This window comes from Arvicola amphibius, chromosome 4, assembly GCF_903992535.2.
Source record: "Arvicola amphibius chromosome 4, mArvAmp1.2, whole genome shotgun sequence".
Taxonomy (NCBI): Eukaryota; Metazoa; Chordata; class Mammalia; order Rodentia; family Cricetidae; genus Arvicola; species Arvicola amphibius.
In genome coordinates, this window is record NC_052050.1 from 38079352 (window position 1) to 38094996 (window position 15645).

The 15645-nt window shown below is 44.7% G+C and overlaps 1 protein-coding gene across 1 annotated transcript; it reads left to right on the plus strand.

Moving 5' to 3' along the window:
* Positions 1–3049: 3049 nt before the first annotated feature.
* LOC119813182 (schlafen family member 12-like) lies at positions 3050–9786 on the plus strand. The gene is made up of 2 exons (XM_038328349.1): positions 3050–3334; positions 7981–9786. The coding sequence occupies exons 1-2, from the start codon at positions 3054–3056 to the stop codon at positions 9200–9202; spliced, it is 1503 nt and encodes a 500-aa protein (XP_038184277.1). The 5' UTR covers positions 3050–3053; the 3' UTR covers positions 9203–9786.
* Positions 9787–15645: the final 5859 nt, after the last annotated feature.

Genomic DNA, 15645 nt, shown 5'->3' on the forward strand with positions numbered 1-15645 from the left:
GTGTAACTGGAGAGGATTCCCCAGCAGAGGTCTACTGCCAACCAGCTATTCCCTGCTGTGGACTTCAATTGACTGAAGAAAATGCCTTCATAAGATCAGGCTTCAGCCAAGCCTGCAGACATTTGCTTCTTTCTTTCTTTCTTTCTTTCTTTCTTTCTTTCTTTCTTTCTTTCTTTCTTTCTTTCTTTCTTTTTTCCTTCCTTCCTTCCTTTCTTTCTTTCTTTCTTTCTTTCTTTCTTTCTTTCTTTCTTCCTCCCCTCCCTTCTTTCCTTCCTTCCTTTCTCCCTTTCTCTTTTCTTTTCTTTCTTTCCCTTTTCTTTTGTTTGACTTTTTCTTGATTCTTTGTGAATTGCACCCCAATTCCACTTACCTCCCATCCCTTCATAAGCATCGTTTGCCCTTTCATCATCCCTTGCAAAAGAAAACAAAAAACTAAATAAAGATGAAAACAATCTTGCCATGGAAGCTGTGCTGTGTCACTGTGCCCCCAGTATACCCTTTTCCTCAAACATCTTTACTTGAAAATGTTTTTTTTTGCGATAAGTTGTTGGTCTGGTTCCAGGATACTGGCTTCTGCCACACTATCAATACTGGACCCTCCTCTGGACCTTTTTCTGCTATCCAGTTGTTGTCCTGTGTCATGGAGGTCCTGCAGCTATGCTTCTACACTACTAGACCCTGCCTGTGTTTCAGCTGCTCATGAATAGGTTAGATGCTGGGATGAGCAAACTCAAAACCCTGGGTCTTGGCCTTGGTGGTCAACCTGCCCACTCCTGCACCTGTGCCACCTGGATCGGCTCTCTACACTGCCCCTGTGAGTGGTAGGGCCAGCTCACCTGAGTGCCACAGCTAGTAAGGGGCAGGGCTAGCTTTTAGACTCTGCTTCCCAGGAGAGTTGTATAGGACATTTTCTAAACTAGTGATTGATGTGAGACAGCTCAAGCTCTGCATAGGCTCCTGCCTCCAGGCTCCTGCCCTGTTCGAGTTCTCATCCAGGCTTCCTTCAAGGCCATGACACTCTGGAAGTGTAAGTCAAATAAACCGTTCCCTCCAACTCCTGCCTTATGGTCATGGTGTCAATGCAGCAATAGAAACCCTAACTAAGACACCTGCTTAGTGTAAAGCCTGTGAGAAATTCTTACTGTAGCCACTGGCTGTGCTCTCAGTGGTGCATGTGAGGAGGGTGGTTTCATAGGGGGGTGGGTTAGGCCATGGGAGTTGTGGGGAAGACTGACAGGAGCAGGTATTTGTTTGTTTGCTTGTTTGTTTGTTTGTTTGCTTGCTTGCTTGATGAGACAGGGTTTCTCTGTGTATCCCTATCTGTTCTGGAACTCAATCTGTGGACCAAACTTATAGGTAATAATAATAAAGTGACACACACTAACTCAGAACGGAGCATAATAAAAATCTCTTTATTTACGGGTAGACGCACAGATCAGCAGTCCTCTGGACAAGTGGGGAACAGGAACCAAATCCAGCAGCCAAGGTGCTGTGCACATTTCTACATCTGTTTATATGATACCTGTAGCCATGTGACAATGTGTCTCGTCATATCTTCACACACACCTGCCCTTGTAGTTCACCCACAACCATATCCTGTGATCCTCCCCGCTCCCTCCTCTTCCCTCCCGATGGTCACCTTGCCAGTCCCACAGTCCCCTGTGGTGTCCGTGTGTGTGTATACACAGAAGTGGGTTCTGCAATAAGAGAAAGCATGTAACCTTTGTCATTCCTTGGCCTCTCCATCTTTTGCTCCCTTCCTCCTGCCTTTAGATACAGTTTTCACTCAGCATAAAGTGAAGTTCCATATTAGATGAGAAAAAGAAGCACTATTTGCAGTTTCTGGGTCTGAAATATTTTATTCACCAAAAAGATTTTTTCTAATACTTTCTGTTTTCCTTCCTGCAAATGACATAATTTCATATTTATTTAATCTGAATGACATTTTATAATGTACATATGAATATACATATCTTACAGATATATAACATATTAATAAATATTTGGCAATATGTGAGATGCAAACTGACATTGCAGTGATTCAGGAAAATGATTAATTCTGAAAATGTCAACAGTTGGAAACCTATCCATCAGGTGCACATGGGCACCTGGACACAACTTTGCGTTGGTAGATCAAGCTTAGATTCAAGGCCTTGGGCAACATTTCCTTGAGGGCCCAGCAGCGCAGGAACATCCCAGTGAGGGAAAGGCCAGAAGACAACAGGATGCAGGCAGCATTGCTGCAGTCATACAGGTGTGTAACAAGTGATCCAACCGCAGCCTATGAAATTAACAGTTTCTCTACCTACAGGTGTCAAGGTGGGGGAGGAGCACAGGGCAGGATGCAGAAGCCTCGATTCTGCTCCCTTCACCTTCAACTGGGGTGTTCTGAGCAAGGGTGCTCGAGTCACCCACAGGCTCTTTTACCTGCCTGAGGTTCCTGGTGGAGAGGCACCCACAGCTGGGGTGTCTGAAGACCCTCTCTCCTGCCCCCTGGCCTCCCCTCTCCTCTCACCTTTGCCTAAGCTCTTGCCTCCTCCTCACTCCCTCTATTTTCTTTCTCACCTCTCTCAACTCTACAGCCTTTCCTTTATCCTCATACCTGGTTTGTGGTTCTTAAATGTTGTGAGTCAGAGACTTGTATTACCATAATTATCATAAGGCAGGCACAAAGAAAAAGTGGTAGATCAGTCTTGTCTGCCTAGGGTAGTTCTTGGAGACTCCCACAGATCCCTCATCTTCCCAAAGACCTAGGAGATACAGCTTGCACCTTATGAGCTAGCATCCCACACTTCCTCCCCTGCCTCAGTCTCCCTCCCCATACTCCTTCCCTGCAAGGCTCTGACAGGTAGGAACTTGCCTGTCCCTAGTGTCACCTGCTCTGTCTGAGGGCAGAGACAGCATCTTTATCCTGAGGATTCTGGTGAAGTAGTGAAGGCTGAGTTCAAGTCTAGGAGCCCAGTTCTTCGATTTTGACAGGCTGAGTGACGATCACAGAAAGGGATCAAAGAGCTTAGAGAGAGTCCTCACACTTCCTGGTTTGACGCTAACCGATGAATCACAGGTTCTCCAAAACTGAAATCAGTACTGAGAGTGGAGGAATCCACCCATCCCACAAAGATCCACAAAGAGGAAAGTTTAGCGCAACCACAAGCACTGAAATTTGGCATTCTCAAATCCAGTTGCTGAGGAAATCTCCTGACAGCCACCAAGCTCCTGCGGTGGGAGTCTGTCCCAGGCTTGAACTTCCTGTTTCGTCCAGCAGGTGTCCACAGCACAGCCAACTCACAGTAGGCATCAAGCAGGAGAGAGATTCATTGGAACAGCTTCATAGGTAAGTGAGCCACACTCTCTGGCAGCATTCACCATCTTAATATTTTTATCCCTCTCTTTCCCCATGCCCACCCAGAATTCACTCTGCTGGCTCTCGGATGAGGTGGGGGCGCTTCCAGTGCAACACCCAGCCCTGGAGAGGAGCCTGGTTGCTTTGACTCCTTTCTGGAAACTTTGGCTCCTTTGCATCTTCATAGACTCCTTCACAGCTGCTGAGGGCTTGGAAGTTTAGGGAGAATGGGGTGAAAGCAAAATCCCTCGGGCTGCTCGGGTTGGAGTACTTACAGATCCCTGAGAAAGGAAACCTGGATTCTGAGAGGGTCAAGTAGGGGAAGTGAGGCGGGGAGAAGAGGTTATGCACAGGCCAGGCTTGTGCAGGACTCCAAGTCCCTGGGGGGGGGGGAGGGTCCATCTTCTCAGAGACCAGACTCTGTAGAATGTTAGGGAAAATTTGCCATTGGGCAGGGAAGAACTGCAACCCAGAACTAAAGAGATCTAAGAACCTGAGAGTCCTGAGAATTTTTTTTTTCATCTAGAATGAGAACATGATCTTTCAAGAGGCAAAGCATCATCCTAACAGGAAATGCACCAGGGTTATTTGTTTCCCAAGATGTAGCGTCTCCCACTCTTGTGTCCCCACCCCATTTTAGACCCTCCTGCCGAATGGCACTGACTGCAGAACTAGGGACATCTGTCTGAATGCCATCATTTCCTGCTGAAGATAACAGCCAAAGTTGTGAGCTGAGCTCTGAGAGAATTTTCTCCAGTGAACACTCTAAAGAATTTTACAAGGAAAAAAAAAAAAAAAACTAGTGTTTAAACCAGACTCAAAGGTTGTGGGAGATCAGCGAGTTTCATTCAGGGACAAGAATTCATGGACTCCAGAGTCCAGCTTACTAGTTGAGGACTGCTTTCCAGTTAGATGCCTGCGGGAATTTAAGTCATAAAATTTTTCATAGTTACAGGCATGAAATTAGAGAGCCGGGGTCCCAGGTTAGCCCCAGATTCCTTCTGAGATGATGCCACACCAGTTTCCTTGAGTTTCAAATGTGCCACCGACATGAGCATCCTCCTTCAGCACTTCGGGGTGAGATATGGTTCCTGCCCCTTTTGATGTTGGGGAGTGACTGGGGTGCTGGCTTAAGACAAGGTGCTGGATGGAAGGTGCTGGGAGGAAGTGATGAACAGATACTGCTCAGCAATGAATAGAACAGGGTGGGGCTGCAGCTTCTAACTGAGCAGAAATGAAACTGCATTTCCCGTGATCTTACAAGACTTTCGGTTTTGTTTTTCTTTGGTCTCCTTGTCTCCTCTCTACTCATAGCTCTCTACCCCAATACCTACCCTGCAAGCAGACTGTGGCAGACAGAATCTTGCTAAAAATATAGCCCAGGTTGTCTTCAGACTCAGTTTTGCAAGTGCTGAGATGACAGGCATGCAACCCCAACCCCCCGACTCCCCACTTCCCTTTGCTTTGGGGTGAAGATATCATCTGGAAAGACCTTAGGAAAACTGGTCCCAAGTTTGGGGCAGCATCCCATGGAGGAAACAGGATCTAACCAAACCAACACCAACCTGTGATAAGGAGAAGAAAGATCAGCACGACAGAAGCAGACATCTCTCTGCTGTCTGGGCACAGCGCTGTCACACTGAGACTATTGTGGAGCTGTGAACTTAAGCACAGACGGTTGTGTCTGCCTGGCTCCATTGGTGTTCCTCTACCAGGAGTCAGGACTTCTGCCTCAGCATCACTTCCTCTAGAATGCCTTGAGGTCAAGTCAAAAGCTTTCTCCCCTGAGGGCTTCTCTGAACGAAGATCTGTCAAGAAGGCATCTTCGCGTTCCGAGGCAACCCTAAGGGATGCTGTGCATGGTGCAGTTGGTTCTAGGTCTGCAATCACAGTGTGATCTCCTAGAGGCAATTGATGCAGCTCTATAGGCTTGCCCAAGATAAACCTGGTAGAGCAAAGACTGATGCCATCCTCTAGGGCATCATTTTCCAGTACATTTCCAAATCTCAGGTGTCCATCACTTGACCCAGTGGTTCTGATTTCCAAAGCTTCTCTCTCCGTGCACATAGCTTTATGTACTCAGATGATTCTTTGATGTTTACAGACCTGAGACAAAAGGCCCAGTATGGCCTCATGGTTTAGCTCAAGTCTTCATTTCCAGAAACTCCAACTCCTTCATTATATGATTTTGCTCCCTCGGAGTTCCACTTCATACTTTCTGGATCTATCTCTGTTTTGTCTACTTGTTCTGGCCTCCTACCCCATTCCAGCAGATCTTTATAGATGCCTGAACTATGCTGTGTATAGGACTAGGGACTCCATGAGAGACTTCTTGGGCTTAAAGAAAATCAGATGTGATTAGCATACCCAAACCTCAGTCACACTGAGCCATGATGCTAGTATAGTTGGAATAACAGGGACTCTTTACTCTCACATTAATGCTGCATGTGGGATTGGGAAGCGGATTAGAGTCTTTTTAAGAACAGTTCGTGATAATTATACAAACCTGATTGTGAATAATATGTGACCCATGGAAGAGCAAGATTCCAAATTCTCTCCTTCGCTTTCATATAGGATGGCAAACCACGACAAGTTCATGTCTGTAAAATATTGAAACCATTTATTATAATTTTGTGTATATGTATGATGCTGTTACACTTGATATGATCATCCACCCATAACAATAGCAGAAAGAACCTTATAGATGCAAACTTAAAACAATCACCAGTAAATTAACTTTAGTGCTAAGGTAACAGAGTAATAGGATGTTTCTATGATCACAGTTATTCAGGAGACTGAGGCAGGAGGATTATTTAGGAGTTAAAACCCGCACTGACCAGGAAAAAAACAAGGAAAACCATCCTGAGTACTCTTTCTCCCACAGAAACATTAAAAACCAGAGACCCACTGAATTACAAGTCAGAGGTTGACGGCAACAACATGTATGCCCAATCAAGAAGAAGTCGGTTTCAAAACTGGGAGATCTCAGGCTAGAAAGATAGCTCAGTGGTTAAGAGCACTGGCTGCTCTTGCAGAGGACCAGGGATCTGTTCCCAGCACCCACCTACAGACAAGCATCCAGTCCCAGAGGATTCAATGCTGTCTTCTGACCTCTATGAACACCACACACACGGTAATAGACACACATGTATGCAAAATACCCATAAGCACAAAATAAAAAAAATCTTAAGGCAACAGCAACAACAAAAGTAGTTAAAAGGTGTCATATCATTTTATTTTCCATTTGCAGAAAAATGGACCCTGCTGGCTCTTAAAAGGAAAACACTTTCTATTCTCACCCCATTCCCTACTGAGGGTATCAAGGCAGTAACCATTCAAAGGGATGGTCTGCAGACTCATAGGTGGCCTGAGTTTGACTGCCTGGATCCGGAAGAGTGACAAGGACAGAGTAGTTGGAATAAAGAATACCGGGGCTGGAACTTATACCAGAGACAATGCTATCAGGGACATCCTGCCCTTCATTGAATGAGGATTTCTTGTGGAGCTGTTTAACACCCACTTTGGGAGCCCAATCCCTTTCCCCCCTCAACATGGGTCAAATGTATTCTCTATCACATGAAGAGAGTGAGAATAATGTTCATTCTTGAGCATCCTAATAAATATGTTCATATTACGTTTAAAAAAAAAAGAGGAAAACACTGGCGGGTGAGAGGCACAGAGACCCAGCCTGACTGCCTTATGTCATTCAGCCTGATCTGACAGAGTGACAGTTTGGTGGAATATGAATATAGACATTTTTCCTTGCAGTGTAGGTGGCAAAAGGTCAAAATGAAGGTGCCATGGTGGACAGGATCTAGTGACGATCCTCTTTTCTTTGAAGACCACCAGCATCTCACTGTGACATGATGATAGCGTGAGCTTAGCTATCTGGAGTTCCTTTTTATCAGAACACTGGGACCATTTAGATGGTTCTACCTTGTTGACCTGGTAACCCCCCAGAGGCTTCATGACCACAGGAGTAGTAATTACAGCATCAACTTTGAAAGGAAAGAAGCCTAGTGATTCTGTTTAAACTGTAAGAACCACACCTCCTTGGAAATATGTGGCGGTCTAATAGGAAGAGAGGACTACAACCCGGTTTGTCCTCTCTAAGATCAATGGCCAAAGTTTGTGAGTGAAATTTATTCCTAGAAAGAAAGAAAATAAATTCCCTTCTCTATTGTTCTGTGTCCCTAGATCCCAAGGGACAATTTTGCTAAGGGACTCTCCATGAAGTAGACACCTGATGAATGAACATCTGAAATTATTCAAGAAAAAGTATCAGTGGCTTTATAGCAAACCTACTTCTTTAAGAAAAAAAATTAGGTAAATTGCCCTTGTAGTTTATTGAAAGACACAGAATTCAAGTTGTATCATGTTAAATATTAAGATAATAAGTCACTGATAAGATGAAGCTAAACTACAGATGGATCATAATGAAGGATAGCAACAGACCTGAGAAGTCACTACAAATACGCGCTACCATGGCCTAATATCTCCAAATGGCCTATTCCCCCACCTGCACACTGAGCAGTGCCATGGAACTCACCCAGTGAACAATTTTGCTGTTAGCTTCTCAGTATAGAATTTGCTCTATCCTCTTAAGCCTTATTCTAATGGTTCTGCCTGTCTTCCAGGAAAGAATTTCAGTCTGGGAACAGAATGGCTCTGGTGGAAGATAACATCACCATCGATCCTGAAAGCACCTCCACTGAGCTTGTTCTAAGTATAAGAGAAGTCGCTGTTGAAATAAAAAGTAAGAAGGAAATGAAAAAACAAAAGGAGGAAATGCATAGAAGCATTTTACGTGCTGTGTGTGCTCTGCTGAATTCCCAAGGAGGCAAGATCAGGGCTCATATTGAAAATCAAGAACGTAATTACAACAAACACGTAACAAAAGATTTGGAGACCTCTTTCAAGGCTTTTCTGCCACTTGCTCAGAACCACCTAGACTTCAAACAGGAAGGACGTTGCTTTGTCATCTCTGTGAAATCATGCAGTTTGGATAACTCTGGTTTGAAGCCTGCCACCATTGCAACCAAGTTGTACTTGAGAAACGGGACCTCCTGTGTTCAAATGGACTTGTGTACTGCTCTGCAATTTTTCAAAGACCTGGAAGACCCTGGATTGAGATCTCCAATGAAAACAATGTTCTTTAACAAAAGGCCTGGGGAAGATGTGCGAGAACTCTGCATCCACAAACAAGAGCTCCATGTGCAAGAAGAGCTCCACGCGCAAGAAGAGCTCCACGCGCAAGAAGAGCTCCACGCGCAAGAAGAGCTGGATGTGCAAGAAGAGCTGGATGTGCAAGAAGAGCTGGATGTGCAAGAGCTGGCTGCGGCTTTTTTTAACCAGGCAGAAGTCACAGAAGAAAAATTCTCCTTTAGTGAATCCAAAAATGTTGAATACAAATCATTCAAAACAAAAAAGTTGGTACAACGAGTTAAGGATATTCTCCCTAAAACTGTGTCTGCATTTGCCAACACCGACGGAGGATATTTGTTCATTGGTTTAGATGAAGAAGAAAAGCAAATAGTTGGTTTTAAAGCAGAGAAGAGTGATCTTGAGAATCTAGAGAGTGAAATAGAGAAGTACATCCGAAAGCTGCCTGTCATTCACTTCTGTGAGAAGCAGGAGAAGATACAGTACACATGCAAATTCATCCCAGTCCTCAGACCAGGAGCTGTGTGCTCATATGTGTGTGCACTCAGAGTGGAGAGATTCTGCTGTGCTGTGTTCACTGAAGCGCCCGAGTCCTGGCACGTGGAAGACAGCTGTGTGAAGAGGTTTACCTCAGAGGAATGGGTCAAGATCTTAATGTCTAGCAGGCCAGGGTCAGGAAGGGGGATTAACAATTAGAATACATTTAGCTTGGGAAGTTGGAAGAAGCCACCTCTGCTCCTGTGTAAAGACAGCGCAACATCTCCCACCTGAGCTCCACTTCAGGCAGTAGGCATTTCTTTGAGTAGTCTGTGCCTCGGTCGTTTGCTGTTTCTCTCCCCACCTTTTCCCATTGACTCTTCTCCCTGAGCTGTCCTCCCTTCCAGTCACATTATTAGACAACACAGAGCCCTAGAGTTTTTGATGAAAAAAGTACCTTGGGTGTGTCAGGTTTGCAAAAGAAAAACCTCCACTGGGGCCAGAGCAGCACCAGCAACCCGGAGTCTGCGCAGTTCCCAACAGCTACTGCCATCTCCTCCCAAGCTCACCATTGCTTCACCAGCCTCCCACCTTCTTTTCCACAGCTTCTCAATAAATACATAGATCCACAAATAAAAACCTCAGCAATGTGCTCCCAGGAAACAGTCTTCTTGTTGTTGCATTTGCTGATACTCCTGGCACTGCTGTGGCCTCCGCCAGGCTGGGCACCGACTGGGCTGAAGCAATGTGCCTTCCACTACAGCCACCTACCAAAGCTCTGCTCCAGCTGCCTTCTAGCCCCATCTGCATTCGTTCTGGGTCCAAACTGGTGCATGGAGTGGAGCGGAACTCAGGGAAGCAGGCTTGCTGCTCTGGAACCACTGAAGGGGCCCCACTTAAACAATCTTTTAGGGAATTTGGGCATTGTCAATCTGTCTGGCTACTTTCTGCTGAGCAGGGACACTGCATTCTCGGGGGTATTTACTGCAACATTTCAGGGGGTCTCAGTGAATCAAACCACATGAATCTCGAATAAATCCTCAGGTTCTCATCGTCTGTGGAGACAAAAGCAGAACCTCTTTTCCAAAGAATCAAATTCTTAAGCCCACACTTTAAAGTCAAAATACCTTTCTTAGCAGTTCCTAGAATCAAGTGTCTTTCTCCAGTCCAGAACACAAAAGACAACACAATCAACATATCATACATCTGTTCACATTTATCTTTTTTCCTCATTTTTTTTATTAAAAATTTCTACCTCCTCCCCTCCTTCTCCCCCTTCCCTCCCCTCCCCTCCCCTCCACCCATACCCCCACTCACATTTATCTTTTTGAGCTATATACATTCTATCTTTGGAGGCCATCAATTCACCCTCCCACCATCTGTTTCAGAGGGTGTGCCATCTTAATTCCCCAATATGTCCCCTCCAGCCAGAGACAACCCTGTCCGCTTACCCCTCTTTCTCGGTTGGACTTTCATGGCCTGGAACCCAAACCCAGCAAAGGAATGTCAGGATTAACACATACCCCAATCCACCCTCAACTTCCGAGGGCACCCCAGTCGGTGTGTGCTCTATGCCCTAGACACCAGTTCGCGAGTTTCGGAAAAGGGGCTGGAGGTTGAGAATACACACGCAGAGACAGACCAACATGCAGACCTTCAAACACTGTTACTAAAAGCCCTTCTTTATTAGCACCATGTAGGCTTAAATACACTGCAGTCAATGGCCAAAAGGTGAAAATCCCATCCTCTGATCCCCTAAGCTAGGCACAGTTTCTAGTAACTTCAATTAGAAGGTTCTAGGAGGGAAGAGCAGCTGAAGGCCAGGACTCGTTAGTCCCAACAATACAGAGCAGTAAAGTCCTCACTTCCAGTTGTAATCACAAGGTTAGTAGAAATGCAGGCACAGAATCCACTCATGGAAGAGGTGGTGTTCATTTTTCTTTATGAATATTTTCTCTTTTAATCTTTCTCCCCATTGGAGACATTAAGGCATTGATTAGAGCTTGGAAACAATCCCTCCAGTGGTTTGGGATTTGACTCAGTACTAGCGTGAGCTTTGAACATGGACTAGGCCATGGTATTTATTCCCAGCCCCAAACCAAACCCTTCTACTCTAAAAGACCAATTCTTTAGAGATACATTTGTTTTAATTGTATATTAAAATCAGTAACTTTTTATAGATTACAAATGATCTCCTTGCCTGGCATGGTGGCTCTTGCCTTTAATCCTAGAATTTGGAAGGCAGAAAGAGACAGATCTCTGTGAATTTGAGACCAGGCTGGTCTACAACGATGAGTTCCAGGATGGCCAAGGCTACAAAGAAAAAAAAAACCTATCTTAAAAAAGTAAAGAAGGAAAGAAAGAAGAGAAAGAATGAAGGAAAGAAGGTCACAAATAAACCCAACAAACAATAAAGCTAGTTCTTCTTGTAAATAAAATTTTCAATGTTTTATTTAATTTCATTTTATGTTCGTTGGTGTTTGACTTGAATGTACGTCTCTGTGAGGGTGTCAGGTTGCCTGGAAATGGAGTTACAGACAGCTGTGAACCACCATGTAGAAGCTGGGAGTTGAACCCAGGTACTCTGGATGAGTAGTCAGTGCTCTTGACTGCTGAACCATCTCTATAGCCCACAGAACAACTTTTGAAAGTTTAGCCACAGATGTGAGGAGCGCCCACAAGGGTGTACAGGTGTGGAAATTGCCCTGACAAGACTCAGGGAGTTCTCTTCCAGAGTTAGTGAACAAAGCTGAAACTGTGCACCGCAAGCTGCTTCATGCTTGAATCCCAACACTCAGAAACACGAGGCAGGAGAATTGCTGTGAACTGGAAGCCTGCTAGTGCAAAGAATAATAAGGAATTTTTTAAACAGAGAAGTGAAGGCGGGTGTAGAGAGACAGAAAGTCTAACAGAGACAGACAGACCCTGAGAATAAAGACCATTGCCATCAGTTATCAGGATAGTGTGCATATAGAAATCTTCTAATGCAGTGATTCTCAATCTTCCTAACATTATGACCCTTTATTACAGTTTCTCATGTTGTGGTGACCCCCAACCATAAAATTATATTCCTTGCTATTTCATAAGTGTAGTTTTCCTACTGCTATGAATCATAATATAAATATCTGTGTTCTACAATGGTCTTAAGTGAACTCTTTGAAAGGATTGCTCAACGCCCCAAAGAGGTCGAGAACCAGAGCTTGAGATCTGCTGTTCTAAGGGAATGAAATTCCTCCAAGAGTCACAGACTCATTGGCCTGTGGTACCTGGGGGAAGAAAACATGGGGACAAGAGATTCACACTCATATCTAGACAGTGAAGGTGAAGGTGAAGGTGAAAAGCCAGTGGACTGGACGGCTCCTGAAGACACACCCTCTAACCCTGGCACTCCGACTAGGAGACATCTGCTTTCTCTTTATGTCTTGAAGCCATTTGGCCACTCCATGGGTCAGCACATGCTCTCACTGGCTGCTGGAGACCAGAGAGGATGCTCTCAGTGGTTACAAATCTAAGCTCTGGAGACATAAAACAAGATGAAAGACTAACAATTTTCCCTTGTGACAACATTATAAAAGGGACAGAAGGCACACAGAGACTATTCCAGGGGAGGCTGTGATTCACATCCAAACCAAACTCATGAAGTCACAGGAAAGAACCAGATCCCTCAGTCTTTGTCTATCTGTATTTCTGTCTCTGTCTCTCTATCTCTCTGTCTGTCTCTGTCTTTCTCCCTCTCTCTCTCTCCCTCTCCTTGTGTGTGTGCATATGCGTTTGGTTAATGATACCAGACTTCACACATACTAGATAAATCTTCTACCTCTGAGCTCCATCCCTACCCTGAGCAGAAAGTTTTTGACATGAGGCCCAGTGTAACTTCCTAAGCCTAACTTGAGCTTAGAGAGGAGTGATTCAGCACAACCTGATCTAGGCCCACCTCCGCCCAGCCACCTCTGATGTGGCAGGATATTATTGGCCCTTATTTCTCATTCCACCTCACCCCATCCCAAGACTTCTACCCACTACCTCAGCCCTTTATAAGTTCCTGCCCTGATGCAATAAAGTGAGATCCTGCTTTGACAGACTCCCAGCTCAGTGTGTGTTTCTCCTAGGTGGCCGGCGGAGAGAGGGGGTTCAGGTCTGGGTCATTTGACCCTCACCATCCTGCTCAGCCCCAGGGAGCTATCAATGGGACTGGCTCTTTCTCAGCCCTATCTGCTGGAGAACCCAGCAGTGTTCCTTGCTGATTCCTTTGGACAATGATGAAGCTGAAAACTTGGGAACGGAAATATTTACAAAGTAGTAAACCAAATCTGGCAAGTGTAGACATTAAATTGAAGTGTGTGTGAAGGCAAAGATAAAATTACTCAAGAGATGGAGCTGCAAAGTACAGTGGTCAAATGTATGCTTAGCCAGGCAGTGGTGGCACACGCCTTTAATTCCAGCACTCAGGAGGCAGAGGCAGGCAGATCTCTGTGAGTTCGAGACCAGCCTGGTCTACAAGAGCTAGCTCCAGGACAGGCTTTAAAGCTTCAGAGAAACCCTGTCTCGAAAAAACAAAAAACAAAAAAAAGTGTGCTTAACATGAAATGTACAAACACAAAGAGAGACACATGCATGTGCACATACACACACACACACACATGCACACATTCACATAACACATCCACATACCCATGCATCTACACACGCAGGCAAAAAGACACACAGGAATGGGGAAGATAGGGTGAGGGAGAAGAGACTAACAAGAAGGGTAAAGAAACACATGGGTCTCTCATATATGAATGTAGATTGGCATGTATGATACAAAGGAAGAAGGAAGTTAAATAGGAGACTAGTGGGGGACGAGACAGATGTGAGGGAGGGTAATGAACAAGGTACAAATCTATCCATGTATGAAAGCTGCAGAATATTTCCTTTATTTTGAGCATTAACTAGCTAAAAAGCACTAATGATAAAAAACGAAAAACTGAAATGAAAACCAGCCAGACCTGGAGACACATGGTGGGAGAGGATGGCAGAAGGAGCAGGAGTTCCATGCCTTTGCTGGTAACACAGCCAGTCCAAGGACAGCCAGGGCTACTGGAGACCCTGTCTGACCACAAGAGAAACCAATGGACACAGTTTATTGCTGTGTGATATTTTGTTTGTGTTCTAACAAATGAATCTTTCTTGGAGTCAGAGGGCAGAGCTAGCCACTAGTTAACCACAGAGGTCTGGAGGTCCATACAGAGAAGAGTGCTGTGTGATAATGCTTTTGTACACTGTAAAGATTTGTCATTCATATTGGTTTTAATAGAACACTGATTAGCTGGTAGTCAGGAAGGAAGTATAGGCAAGGAAACCAGACTAAGAGAATTTGGAAATGAGAAAAGGCAGAGACATAGTCACCACCCAAAAGCAGTGGAAGCAAGATGAGAATACCTCACTGAGAAAAGGTACCAAGCCTACACAAGATAAGACTTAAGGGTTAACCCTTAAATTAAGGGTTAATTTAAATTTGAAGAGCTAGCTATTAATAATCCTGAGCTAATCGGCCAAACCAGTTAAAATTAATATAATCCTCTGTGTGTTTAATTTGGCAGCTAGATCCACCCAATTCCTTAGCTTTTTGAGAGTCTAGCTTCATGGTGGAGGTACTGGTGGGAGCTACACTTATGGCCACAACTCCATGGAGTTCCTAGGTCCAAGCCAACACAAAGAAGCATGCTGCCACCTGCTCATGAACACCATTTAAGTTTTTGGTGGTAGTGCCTCTTAAAAAATATTTTATTATAAGTGCTGCTGTATTAATCCAACTTATATATTTTAAAAATGCCTTTCCCCTCATTGTTTTGCAAGGGATTTGGTGTTTTCTAATGCAGCTTCTTCAGTCTCAAGCCAACTTGTAAAGTGATGAATATTGCCCAACAGGAAGTAGACTTTGCTTCTTGAGATTAGAAGGGTGGAGGCAGAGGAGAACAGAGAACTGTACTTTCATTTTCTAAGAAACAAAACCTTGGAAAGGTGGGGAAATTGAAAGGAAGCCAACCTCAGCCTTTTGCCAGGAACTGCATTACCTCACAGAGGCAAAATGGAGCTGTGTCCTTCTCAAGCCTTAGGCCTGCATCCACCAGTGTCTGATGCTTGAACTAATCAGGGCTTCTGGAGTCTTCTACTCTTTCAAAACCCCAACAATATGGATTTTTTTTAACTCCCCAGGCAAGTTGTTTGTTCAAATTCTCTTGAAGATGGGAAACAGATTCAAATATAATTACGAAGAATTCAGCAAGTGAGGAGTTGGTGACTCTTTCCCGCTCTGCCCTAGCAGTGGCCTGGAGCACACTTGCTCAGTTTCTCACACAGGCAGCCCCCACCTGTCCTGACAGTGAGAGTCTAGGCTGCACTTGCACCAGCAGGGAGTTGAGAGAAGAATGGGGCTTGGGTTGAACTCCAGAGACCAAACAATGAACCCCACAGAGTCCCTAGTAATCTGGGCATTTTGTCCCTGTGTATTCAAACCTGAGGTCTCTGGGCACTGGAAGTGACAGAGCTTAAAGGGGATGGGTAAGCCCAATCTTTGTAAAATATGTATGCACCACCCTCAAAACAAACAAACAAACAAAATAAAACAAAACCCCCAAAATAAAGAAACCAAAATTGGTTGTGTTTTCCTGAGATTACTC

Coding starts and splice junctions, on each gene's coding strand:
- LOC119813182 (XM_038328349.1), top strand. CDS start 3,054: ATGAATCACAGGTTCTCCAAAACTGAAATCAGTACTGAGAGTGGAGGA. Junction 3,335..7,980: donor TCATTGGAACAGCTTCATAG/GTAAGTGAGCCA, acceptor CCTGTCTTCCAG/GAAAGAATTTCAGTCTGGGA.